Source organism: Micromys minutus (assembly GCF_963924665.1).
Source record: "Micromys minutus genome assembly, chromosome: 3".
In the NCBI taxonomy this organism is placed as follows: Eukaryota; Metazoa; Chordata; class Mammalia; order Rodentia; family Muridae; genus Micromys; species Micromys minutus.
In genome coordinates this window covers 83,483,654-83,496,590 of record NC_137972.1, presented here as the reverse complement: position 1 = coordinate 83,496,590, position 12,937 = coordinate 83,483,654, and the positions used below count along the sequence as shown (strand labels likewise).

Here is a 12,937-nt window from a genome sequence, read left to right as displayed (position 1 = left end):
TCAACAACAATCTACTGGGTCAATTTACACTGAGCTCTTGACCGTGTGAGAGGGAGGACCTCTAGTGAGTGTGAGAGCTAGAGAGTAATCTATCTCTCTCTTCTGAGTATCCTTATGTAGTCCCTGCTGGTCTGGCATGAGGTAGCTCAAGCTGCCCTTGAACTCGTGGCCCATTCCTCTCATTTCAGTCTTCCAGATACAGCTCTATAGGGCTTTATTATTAAAACCAAAATGGCTCCATGGAAACAAAATACAGACATTTGTTGACCATTGCAAGGTGAATATGGGTGCTCATAACACTCAATTTTGTGTTGTTGTGTGTTCTAATTTTCTATGTTGGGATTATCCAACACAAGGTGCTATGTACACAAGCTCTGAACTCACACGTCAACCCTGGCTATGTTACAGGATGCCTCATTTCATGAAATGCCCCAGGGTTTGCTCATCCTCTCTCCTCCCCTTGCAACACAGGTTGCTGGTCCTGCAGATGTCTGGAGATAGGTTTGGGTTCCTTAACCTATTTCCATGTCCCAGGGTAACCCCAGAACCTGGGGTATGTCTCCTCACTGTGGCACTGCTGTGGGTACCTCTGTCACTAAAAGACATCCCAGGCACCACAGAACCATCTAGAGCATCGCATCTTAGAGCCAACTTGACATATAATTTGAAAACTTATACACTCATCCTCATGAGTTCAGTGAGGGAGATTATCTGTGTGAACTTTGCAACTACCAATATTTATACAAACTTCCCTGGTTAGCATTGGGAGTTATCTTGACCTCTAATCCAGTGGCCTTACCCTATGTGATTCATTAGGACACTCATCCATTTGCATCTAGCAAGGTATTAAGTGTCTGTGGCCGGCCTCCAAGATTCCTGCTTCTATGGGATGGATGGCTTGCGGAAAGTCCTGAACAGTATGAAATTTCACCCTGTGGTGGAGTTATGTTTTACAGAAAAGGTAAAGTGGTCTCGATGCTATGATTAAATTTCCCCATGAGCCAACTTCTAGGAATCAGGAAGAAGGGTTTTCAACTTGTAAAACGAGGGCCCATATGATCTCTGCCAAAAGGGACTGGAAGCCAAATAGGGACACATTTCACTGCCAGCAGAGATGCATCAGCCATGCTGTGTAGCAGGAACATGCAGGAAGCCTCTAGAACCTCAAGGCCTGGACATCTGACCAAGAACCACATGAGACCGGAAGAGGGCCTCTGTGAGATGTCAACCCTTGATGTTGCCTCAGCCGCTGCCTGGAGGAGAGGACCCAGCTAGCCATGCCTTCAATCCTGACCCCTTGAGTTGCTAGGGCCACAAGTGAGCATCCTAAGAACCATTTAGTTGTTTATTGTGGTGTGGAAATCAGAAGAGTCAGGATGCAATTGCTCTGACGAGAAAGCAAATGAGGCATGGGGATTGTGAAGCAGGGAGACTGGTCCTGATAACAAAGATCTGGCCAGAATCTCAGCCTGGCGCTAGGGTTACTGCGAGTACAGACTGTACCTCTGCAAGGACATCTGTCTGACCTTGGGATGGTGCCACCCTTGCGGTTGATCTCATTAACAAGGATAGTTGACTGAAAGAGCCTATGAAAACTTCATTTACTTGAGAAACCTTTTCCTTGCTCTGGATACTGTATACGCCTGTGCCTTACCAGACTATGGTATCATCAATTGTCAATGTGATGCTCTCTGTTTCCAAAGCAATTCAATGTGTGAGGGTCTGTCCCCAAGGTTATTCTGATCGACGGCAGTGATAGGCACCACACATGTGATATCTATTTTGTGTCAATTACTGGGAATGTAGAATCATGGTGCCATTTTTGTTCCAGACCTTTGGAGTATATAATAGAGGAGACAGAGATGATAAAAGTTAGAGCTTTTAAAAGGAAATATGGACATAGGTAACCAGCTGGTTCCCATGGGATGGAACACACGCAGCTGCCGAGCCCATCGCAGGGTTTGTCAGGGGAGCCAAAGAACAACTCTCTGTGAGCACACGTAATGGGAAGCGGGTAACGGCAGCTCTGCTCTTCTCTGTGGGCTTGTTAGGTGGAGGCTACAGGCCTGGCATCTCTGTGAATTCTTCACCTCCTATCGGACCTGAAATAGACTTCTGTCTATTGGCGCTGGGGAAAAACAAGATCGGCAACCACAGAGTCGGAGCTGAAGGTGAGAAGACAGGGTAGTTTTAGGAATGTTTGAGCCTTCGTTCTGCTCATCTTGGGACTGAGTCTCCATCGCCATCCTTCCCAGTGAGCCAGGAAACTCCAGCTATAAATTTGGGATCATATCTAATCTGTGTTCTGACTGAGTAATACAGAGTTAAGTAAGTTTGCAGGGTGCTACTCTGGCCACTACTAAACTGATTGTCCTCATAAACCACGTACTCTGAACGCTTCAAGGGTGGACACCTGGTTTCGGGGGTTTACTATGGAATCCTGATACTTGTACATCAAAAGACCATAGTGCAATGCACTCACTCATATTATTAAAGATAAGGAGTGTGTTGAGGTTGTTCTTTGTAGTCACGATGAGATGTCTGGCTTGCAGGTGAGCTGTGAGCATGGCCGCTCTGAGTGGAATGAAAAACCTGACATTTTCTTGAAATGACAGCCTGATATAGTGGTATATGCTGGGCACAACGCAGCATTGGGATAGCCATGCACACCCCATTGCTTTGAGTAGGAAACCACAGCCCCAGGGTCTCAGAACCTCAGACAGCAGCCATGCACAAGACAAAAAAGCACCACAGATCTCTAACAGCTCGCAGGTCCTCTCTTCCAGAAAGCGTGGGACCATGCGCCCTCAAATACTTCCAAGGAGATCCAGTCTTTAGGCAGGAACACAGAAAGAAGCCTAGACATTTGAACAAATTAGGTCATTTAGGTCTGTGGGCAGTACCTGCCGGGACTTGGCCTTCTTCCTGCCCAGTTGGCTGGCAGACCCTGGGAATCCACCCTGGCTGGACATGACATGCAGGTATTGGTCGTTGTTGCTGGTTTGCTGGTCACTGCTGGATGCTGCTGACACAGAATCAGATTCTGTGAAGGATGGCTCAATGGTGGCTTTGACTCTGGCCTTCAGGGGATGCTGTGGGTACTGGACATTCCTGGATCGTGGCTTTTTGTGTACAAATGTGGGCCTCTCGAGCTGGTCTTCAAGACTACTGTCCCCTGATCTGTAGTACACCCTTCGCTGGTACTTAGGGTCTCTGGGGTTATTTTTTGATCTGTCACCAGTGTATAAACAAGAAGACCTAGGGAGGTTTGTCAGGGTGCTAGCAGGAATTGACCACTGGATCAAATCCCTCCTTAGCATCTCTTCCTCTTCTTCACTCAACTGTGGAGAGCAAGGTTGGTGGGGAGCCCAGGACATGTACTGCTGTCCATTCCTGGGGTACAACTCTACAATGTCACCTAAAGCATCTATCTTGAAATGTCTTTCTGGCCAGAAAGCTGGGCGGGTCTTTTTGTGAGCGTCGAGTTCATTAACGACATAATATCTGCCAGCACAGGGGCCGTGGCCATGTGTCATGGAGGCAGCGACCCCAGATCCACAGAAAGGAGGATGGATTGGCTGGAAGTCTTTTCGGGAAAGAGGCTCTGAGCGAGCATCTTTGATGGGCTGCGTCTGCATCACAGATGAGCAGGATCTGTTCTTGTGGAGGTTGCCTGTGCTGGAACACAGCCCATGTGGATACCTGTAAGACAGAACATAAGTAGCTGTGGCCTCTGTATCCCTCCACATCTCCAGGAATTCCAAAGTGTCTGTAGGTGATCTGTGTGCTGCATGTGTACAAGCACCCAGGGAGCAGGACCGAACCGAACATCTCAGAGCCCTGATATGGTAGGAGGCGCCACTCTCCTGGGGGGAGCACATCAAGGCATGCCTCATTAACATATGCCATCCCAGAGCACCAGTTCTGTTAGGAACTTTTTATGGGGCTAATGCTTGTGGAATGAATGTTAGAAATACTTTTCCAGTGAGATAACCTGCTCTCCAGCTTCTCAGACACTTGGGAAACACTAAGTGCCCAAAGGACCAGTGACTGTGCTTTGAACCCCTCCCCCAGCCTACCCCCAGTGACCTCCTAAGAAAGATTTGGATTCCTCTCTACTTGTCAAGGTGCTTCAAGAATATGAAGACAACTTACGTACAACAAATTTTCAAGTTCTATGATAATTTGCATAAAGATTCTATCTCCTCATTCTTCTGGGTGCTGTTTGAATAGTACAGGAAGCTGGGTTCTCCAGCTTTTTTGAAGATGAAATTGAAGCATCTGGCCCATGTATTAACACATTGAAGGTCTTGCCACTAACTTTTCAGTCTGTTTGTGAAGTGACTGTTTACCATTTGGAGACTGAAAGTGGAATGAGGCCCTGTTGAAGAATGGGGGGGCTGTGGGACCCAAGGGGAAGGAGCTCACCACCCCAAGGTATCATTGGAGCCACTCAGTAACCAAGAAGCAGGAATCCTAGCATTCTCAACACTGGCTATGACAGTTGGGTATGGAAGCTCATATTTCTCTCATCCATAGACACTTTCTGTGTAGTAAGGAACCTGAATTAAGGCCTGAATGTATGTGACCTTGTGTAAAATTTTATTCCTTCCTGAATATCTCAAACAAGACTGCTCACTTTGTTTCCAGTGATGGTAGCATCCTGACTTTCTTTGTCCCAGAGGTCTATGTTTTTACCTTATACATTGCAATCCTGTCAGGCGCTCGGGGTCTCATTTAAGTTTCTTAATAATTCTTTGCACATAATAATGTCACCCCACAGAAGTCCCGTGTAAGACTATTGCCAACAAATGACAACACCAACACAAAAGCAACGAGCTGTGACTGTTGAGCTCACCCGTGCTCTCCAGTGCCTTGGTCTTCCTTCTGAGTGTACCTCTCCTTCACGTAACTCTCCTGCTTAAGCCTGGACTAAAATGCCTGTACTAACCTCAGCTCTGAACTTGCTAGTCCCGCTCTTCATCCCTGGGTGGATCAGATCCACGTTTGGCCTGAATCAGGTTTTTAAAAGTTGTGGGGGAACCCCCCAGGCTACTGAAGGGGAGCTGTACCTTCTGCACTCTAAAATGCTGACTTGGGACATAAACTACAGAAACATGTATACTAGGCTGTGAGGAAGGTGTACTTACAGATTATATGATAATGTAGGTTTCAAAACTCTTGACCTCCCCTCCCCCATACCTATTTTACATTTTCAGGTTTCTGGCAGTCCCTGCCTTCTGATTATTCTGGCAGTCCTGGGATTTAATGTCCTCACCTTCTGATGGCTCTGGCCCACCACTGTCACCACACTCAATAAGCCTGGTTTCTTTTTGTGTCAGAGTTCCCTCTCACCTATTAGTGTCCTGCTCTGGCCTTGATCTTGATCCATCTGGAAGAGGAGAGCAGGGACCCCTGGACCCTTGCCCAGGACTCTGGGGCATCGACCTTGTGATTGTCTCCATCCTGAGGCTCTTGCTACTCAGAGAGTCAAAGCTGAGCTTCTTGCCGTTGGTTTGGGATGTTGCCACGTATGCTGAGGACAGCTGGCTGATAAGATCACCATCCTTCAGAAGCCTCTTGCTACTTTCTTCATGAGTCTGGATTCGAGCTGCAGGCAGAGGAAAGAGAAGGTGACATGTCCAGGTTTGCTGTGCTTTGAACCCTAAAATCCCTACATGGCACATACTAAGGCTTGGTCCCTTTAAGACTATAGCCTGGTGCTAAGTCCTTTGGTCACAGGAGTCCTGTGCTCCATGAGGAATGTGAGACCCCCTTTCTGCTTCTGGCTGTGAGGTGAACAGGTTTGCTTGGCACACTCTCACAGGGTGGTGTACCCCCTCCTAAGCAATGGGGCCAATGGAACACAGATTGGAACCTGAATCTATGAGCCCAAACAAAACTTTTCATCCTTATAAGAATAGGATGTATATATTATTGCAATAGGACACTGACTGTCACAAAGCTGATTTGGCTAAGGGACTTCCACAGCAGCTGAATTTACAGTCATCAGCTGCACCTACAAACACAGTGGACACTTGGCAATACACATTTGGCTATTCAAAGCACGGTATCCAGGCAATTTAAGCAAGGAATAGAGGAACCTAGGATTGTAGCCCAAGACTACAGGGTACAGTCTGATACCTCCCTCCCCCCCAAAGCAAGGTAGGCTGCTGGAGAAAGTGGGTGTGGATCCTGGTTGTGTGAGAGGGGTGGCCCTGCCTAGATTATACAGAATTCTCAATTGACAGTTCATCTCTAACAATTACAATGGGTCTATATCACAAAGCACAGTCATCTTGTATGTGAAACTGTCACCTGGCTACTCCTCCACAGGGAATGTGACCTTGAGTCTTCTGGAGGTGCAGAGCTCTCTTCTGGACTGTTTACTTTAAAATAGTTGCAGGAGCTAGCTCATAGGAATGCTTGAGACCCCTTCTCTTTCATGCTCGGGTAGGTAGCGTGGGCTGTGCCAGCACAGTGGTATCAACTGAGTGAGCATTGGTCTACTGACCCTCAATGTATTCTATTAGTGGCCTCAAGGGGCAAATTTACTGGCTCTTTTTTGAGCTGAACTGGTCATACCAGATATCTGTTTCCCACACTCTCCTTCCTTCTGAGGGAATAGCTTGTTCTTCTCCTTGATGGGTCTGAGTTTGGAGAACTGGAGACAACAAGGTATGACTTTGGAGAGCCTTTGGCTTTGAATTTTCACTCGAATCTGCTTCAGTGGCTGAGCTTGCCTGACTGGCATCACTAGGGATGGCTTGGACAGTAGGACAGAAAAGACAGAACTTAGGAATGTGGGAGCCTGAGCAGAGGCCTGGGAGGTGGACCCACGTGGGAAGAGATGATGAGAGTCCGAAAGGACATGCACAAAGTGGTTAGACAAGCAGGTGCTTGAACATTTTCTATCTCACCACACTCAGTTTTCTTTCCTGTTTCAAAGCTCCCTTCTGATTACAGAGGTTTGGGGGTTGGTTACAGGCTTGCACATGAGTAAATCAAAGGCTAAGAGCACTGGCTGGCCCTGGTTTTACTGTAGTGTGCCCAGTGACTTGTGAAAATTCAGCACTGGTTATGAGGCCCCTTCTGTAAATGCTCATCAACTTGTATTTTAAGACTCACTTACCCTCTACCATTTGGGCCACCTTCTTCTTATCTTCAGATCTCGCCTGGAATAGGAATGACAACCAGTTTGCTTTATGTTGAAGAGGAAGCAGTTACCATTTTATTTTGCAGGGAGAAAAATACTTAGGTGCTATTATTCATACTTTGGGCATAGAGACCAGACCTATTATTTGAGTGAATAAATGTAGACATGGAAAAGCCAAGGTTTTATGCTTGATGGGTTTCCTGTGAGGATCTTCCTCAATCTGGTTACTTTGAGAGAGGTGTTTACTCCAGGTGGGAAAGAGTCTATGCCAGACAAAAATCTAAAGAATAAGAAAGAGGAGAGAAGAGTGCTTGGGGTTCAAACAGTACTAGGAGATCGGGGGTCAAAGCTGATCCAGGTTGGAGTGGCTCTTTACCAGTCTATTAAAGTCTATAGAGGAGCCTGGTACACTGGAAGCCTGATGCTGTCATGCAAAGAATGCTTAAGTGAGCAGCAGGCTTGCTCCCAGCAAAAGCAAGCAAACACTGGGTATTCTTAGAAATAACTTGAGGGGACTTGGGGGGTAGTCACTTTGTACCATAGTGCATGTGCACTATAACCTAGGTTGGAGCTGCTTTGAACTCATGTTGGAAAGGATGCAGGTATATGGCCAGGGCTGACATCGGCATGAATGAGAACTGAGATCGGATGATACTTGCATTTTGGATCTGCATCCTGAGTTGCTGGCTGCTGAGCTTGAGTGATCGTGCGATGCTCTGAAGGTAGTAGATGAGCATGCTGGCATGGAAGGACATGGGATAGTAAGCAGGTTTCTTTAAACTGGTTTTTGGCTTTCCAGCCCTGCCCAGGTAGCAGTGGGAGTGAGGGGTTCCAGCTTAGAAGTGTGCTACTCACCAACCTCTGAATCTCGATCAAAAAAAAAAAAAAAAAAAAAAAAAAAAAAAAAAAAAAAAAAAACCTGCCTGTGGCCACTGGGAAAGCACAACTTTATTATTACCTTTTTTTTTTTTTTTTGCTGCCTGCAGCTGGCCCTTGTTGCTTCAGATTCCGCACCCTGACAATAAATATAAGGCACCAAGACCAGCAGGCACCTTATAGCCAATCAAACTGGGGCTACTGGTTTTGCCTCTCTCTCTGTAAGCCTAATAAACACAAGCTACTCAGCTGAATTGTGACATTTCAAAATCATCTATATTTCTTCAGAATACTATACTGGTATTAATGGTGTGGCTCCATTAGAGTGGCCATAGTAATCTACCAGATAGTGTTGTTGACTTGGTAGCTATGCAGCCATCCATTCATGGCATGGTGGCTTGTGCTACTCTGAAGTGTGGCTCAGAGTCGATGTTTAGGTTGTTAACCCTTGTAAGTGCTTTCTGAATGAACTAATTTTATTCAACTATTGGACATCAGTGTAATCAGGTGGCTACACACACAGCTGCTCTAGAAGCCCAAGAGGTGTGGCGCTCCCTGGAGGCTGGGAGGAGTAGTGTCCCCTCAAGTCTGAAGTTGTGACAGATCCTGAAGGCTGGGAGATGTGATGCCCCCTGCAGGCTGGGAGGTGTAGTACTCACAACAGAAGCAACACAGCTGGAAGTATCACCACAGGACTGCTGATGTGTCCAACTACAGTGTGAAACCACGCAGGGAAGTCATTCTCTATCGTCTCTGACACGATGTCATAAATTTTCTCTTGTCCGCTGTGAGAAAGAAAAAAAAAGATAACTCCAGATTGGACTGCTTTTGCCTAGGGAATGTTTCAAAATCCATCAAAAATATTTGGATGTCTACAAGTTGATCTCCCAAACTGGCTGCATTCTGCACTTGGAGAGGCAGTTCTCCAAGTGACAAAGATACCTGAAATTCCTGAAGTTATGTCAAGTAGTGATCTAGTTACCCAGTAGGTCAGGAGGGGAGGCCACTGATCGCACTGTGAGTGCACTAGCTTTTTAACAAGTAAATGAAGACACCTCCAGTGGTTCCTGGGTCAAAACCAGCTTAGGCAAAGATGAGAATGGCAGCTGAGATTTCTGTATGGCTACAGCAATGTACTCGAGACTGAAAGCTTGAATGGACTGTCTTCAAATTAAGCCTGGCTTCATCCATATAGATTTCTATACAGCCATCTGCTCCTTTTCCCTTCCTTTTCTTTTCTACCTCTTTAGATGCCCCCACTTGCTCTCTTTTAATCCCACTATCTCTTGTTGATATTACATGCATATTTGTTTGTATATACACACTGTATATGTATACATATATTTCTAAATACATAACTACAACCTACTCTGTCTGTATATATTGTAAGTATGTTTTCAGTTTTAAATCTTACTCAGTAGCTCAGGCTGACCTTAAACTATTGACAATTCTCCTGCATCAGTCTCCCAAATACTAGGATGATAGGGGTGATGAACCACACCATGCTCTGTTGGTTGTTTTCTGCTATTTAAAATTGTTGTATTGTATTATATTGATCTATCTATTTGCTTGCTTACTCATTTCATTTTTTCTTTGTGTGTTACCTGAAGGGGCCACAGTTCAGAGATGGCTTGTAGTGTACGATCGCAAAGATGGTTGGCAGCATGCAGAGGAACAGCATGAAGAGGAGCATTGCCAGGTAGAAGTTGTTGGATCTGCGAAAAGCACACGTATTATACAGCAGCTTTCATTCCAGAGTCTGAGTGACTTCATTCACATAACCACCCAGAAGCAGCCACCACCTCTGTGCATGGAACTGTTCTCTTACCAGGGGTCTGTAGAGATGGCTCAGTTGGTAAAGCACTTGCTGCACAAACATGGGGACTTGAGTTCGATCCCAAGCACCCATGTGGAAAGGCTGGAGTGGGCAGCATACTTGAAATCCCACCAGTGGGGAGGGAGAGACAGGAGAGTCCCCGAGGCTTACTGGCCAGTCAGGCTGGCTAGACTGGCAAAGCATAATGTGAAGAGTAATTGAGAAAGAGGCCTGGCATCAACCTCTGGCCTCTACACATATGCACACCTATATGCACATGCACTTGAATATATACACAGAGTAACACACACACACACACACACACACACACACACACACACACACACGAACATCAGTGCTGAGTGTGAGGGGCACACACAGCTTAGAAAACAGCTTTCAGAGAGAAGCTTTCACTCCAGCAATTTTCCTTTACAAATACTAGCTGGGTACTTGTAAACTACAAACCATGAAGGCAGTGATTCTATCCCTGGGTATGTGGCATTTACCCAATTGGTTCTATTGATAAAAATTTTAGAACTACATTAGAACCTACCAGGGTCCTAACCTAAAACCTTCCTCTCTTCTGACAGCCTTGAGCTTGCTTCTTAGGTCCCAGAAGGTGGGACTCTGTTGGTTGGGACCCTTAGCTATCTGGCTTAGATCACATTTGCTCTTGTATTATGTATTTCTCTGCTCCTTATCGCTCATATTGAATGTTCTACGTGGGTAAGCCCTGGTGCCTCCTCTCTGGGTCCCAGGCCAATATCAGGGCCTTCAGCTGCCCAGGTTTCCCCAGTGGTGGCTCAGACCAATTTGGCACATGAGGCCCTGTGTCTAGAGATGCCCAACTACCCTGTTAGTTTCTTGATTTTCTCCTTCTCTACTGAAAAGAAATACTTAACTAGAAGTTCTCTGTAGAGTGTGACAGGCAAGGGCTAATGTTTGTACTCTCCACAGCTCACTCTGATACGTGGTCACTTTTGTGGCATATTTGAGAGGTGGTTTGGTCCACAAGAACACCACTCTCATAGGTGGAATAGTACAGATATATAAATTCAGCTCATCCCATTTGCTCTTTTGGTCCATGTGTTTCTAGCACACAGGAAGGCCTTTTCTTTCCTCTGGAGGACACGGCATCTGAGGAACATCTTAGAAGCAAAGCCTAGGCTTGTCTGGACTTTTAGCTTCAGAAAAGTGAGTCAAAACATACACTTTGTAAACTGCCCAGGTTCAGGTATTCTGTTATAGCTGCTCAAATGGAATTAACAGAGAAGGTATGTGAAATCCTACACTTTCTCTGTCCCCCTAAACTATATATTCATGAACACCCACACATACGTATCATGAATATATATAGATTAAATAGTTACATGTAAATATATAAAACCATATATATCCAAACATAAGCATGTGTGGTGTCCGATAAAATATAAATGGATTACTATCCAGGTCGTGTCAAAAATGTTTGAAGGCCACTAATAGAGACAGACAGACACACAGACAATAGCTGTGACAAAGCACTATGACTGTGGTCTAATTGTGAAATTCAAAATGTGTTCTGAATCCACCCACATGGCTAAAATGAAGTGCAGGGAAGAGTAACTGTCGTCGGGATTATAGCAACCGTGAGGACTAATGTGTACCTGTCTGAAAACTCAGCATTACACATTGTGGTGCACTCCTGACACGTGACACTCAGCAGAATGTTCAGGGATGTCAGCCCTAACAATCAGCAGCTGGAAGCAGCCATGATGGAGATAAAGAAATTGCTAGGTCAGTTGTATTTTTTTTTTTTTTTTTTTTTTGGTGAAGCTAAGAAACATAATGTTGAGCAGAAAATAAGAAACAGAAAGGAGCACATTCTGTGTGTCACATTTTGCATAGGTGACAGAACCAGGTAAGCCCAACAGGGTCTGTAGAAATGTGGAGGGACTCTGAGGAAGGGGCGGGATAGGCTATTCTGCCTTTGTGTGGGCACTGGGTGTATCATTGTGATGAGTCTGTGAAAGGTCAAATCTGATATTCTTAACGTGTGAATTTTTTTCTAAATGATTATTACACATCAGTAGAGACTTAAAAAAATATGTGCCAAGAGCTCCTTAAGGATGACAACTGATTCCAAGGTGGGGGGCAGGCATGGGCAGTGACTTCATGGGGGAACAAAGAGAAACTGGAGGGTTTAACAGATACTGTGCTAGGAGGCCCCTTGTGGGAAGAGGCATGCGCGGTCTCAGCTCAAGGCAGAAACAATTGCTACCAACCTGGAAGCTCGAAACACTTGCTGGTGAGGCACATTGCAGGTCAGGACTGCCCAGCTCCTCAGGTACATCAGCCCAATGAGCTTGAGAACATTGAATGCTGGCAGACAGGGAGAGAAGAAGGCCCCCATCCTGAAATGGAAGAAAGTCAAGTCGGTCTCTGTGTGCCCACATCCAAGGCTCCACACCAGACGCCCCATGATGGAGCAAGGGTGTGAGACATTACACCAATACCCTGTACTTCAAGAACCGAAGAAACTTCTGAAGATATGAGACCCAGTCTCCATATTCCAGAGAGATGGTGAGTCAGGTGGACAGTGGCAATGTATTTATTTTCTTCTCATCTTGGCAAAGGAAAGGTCTCCTCTGGGAAGAAGACACCGGAGAACCAGGTCTTGAAATAAACTCTAAACTTTGTAGGTCTGGGGCAAGAACTAGGTTAATAAGTTATTGAGTTTCAGACTGAATCAACAAAGATCAAACATGCCCAACTTTTGTTGGCTGTTTGTCTCAGGACCCTCACACATATTAGCCCACTTCACTGTCTGTAACTGTGAAAGAAAGGAGAAGTAATCAGGTTAGTAGATCGGGAAAGCAATCCTGGGGAGACTAATCAATTTTCTCGAACACGTTTTGCCCAGAGTGCCCCTATGTCTAGATGTGGACACTTCTAAGAGCAGAATTAATGAGCTAAGAGTGCACAGTGATCCCAGAGCTGAGAGTACACAGTGATCCCAGACAGACTACAGCACAAATGTCAAATGCACAGGAAAATCCACTGTAGTTTAAAATCAATTTATACTGAATATGCAATTGAACCTATTCCTGTAA

General features: G+C 45.6%; 1 protein-coding gene across 1 annotated transcript in view; it reads right to left on the bottom strand.

Moving 5' to 3' along the window:
- Nucleotides 1-2,858: 2,858 nt before the first annotated feature.
- TMC3 (transmembrane channel like 3) overlaps nucleotides 2,859-12,937 on the bottom strand; it is a gene marked incomplete at both ends in the record, with an annotated part of 34,894 nt that continues 24,815 nt past the window's right edge. The window contains 7 exons of the mRNA XM_080914097.1: nucleotides 2,859-3,702; nucleotides 5,356-5,611; nucleotides 7,133-7,175; nucleotides 7,816-7,894; nucleotides 8,692-8,817; nucleotides 9,637-9,747; nucleotides 12,110-12,238. Coding sequence (XP_080770223.1) covers nucleotides 2,859-3,702; nucleotides 5,356-5,611; nucleotides 7,133-7,175; nucleotides 7,816-7,894; nucleotides 8,692-8,817; nucleotides 9,637-9,747; nucleotides 12,110-12,238 — 1,588 coding nt within the window. The remainder of the gene's footprint in view (nucleotides 3,703-5,355; nucleotides 5,612-7,132; nucleotides 7,176-7,815; nucleotides 7,895-8,691; nucleotides 8,818-9,636; nucleotides 9,748-12,109; nucleotides 12,239-12,937) is intronic.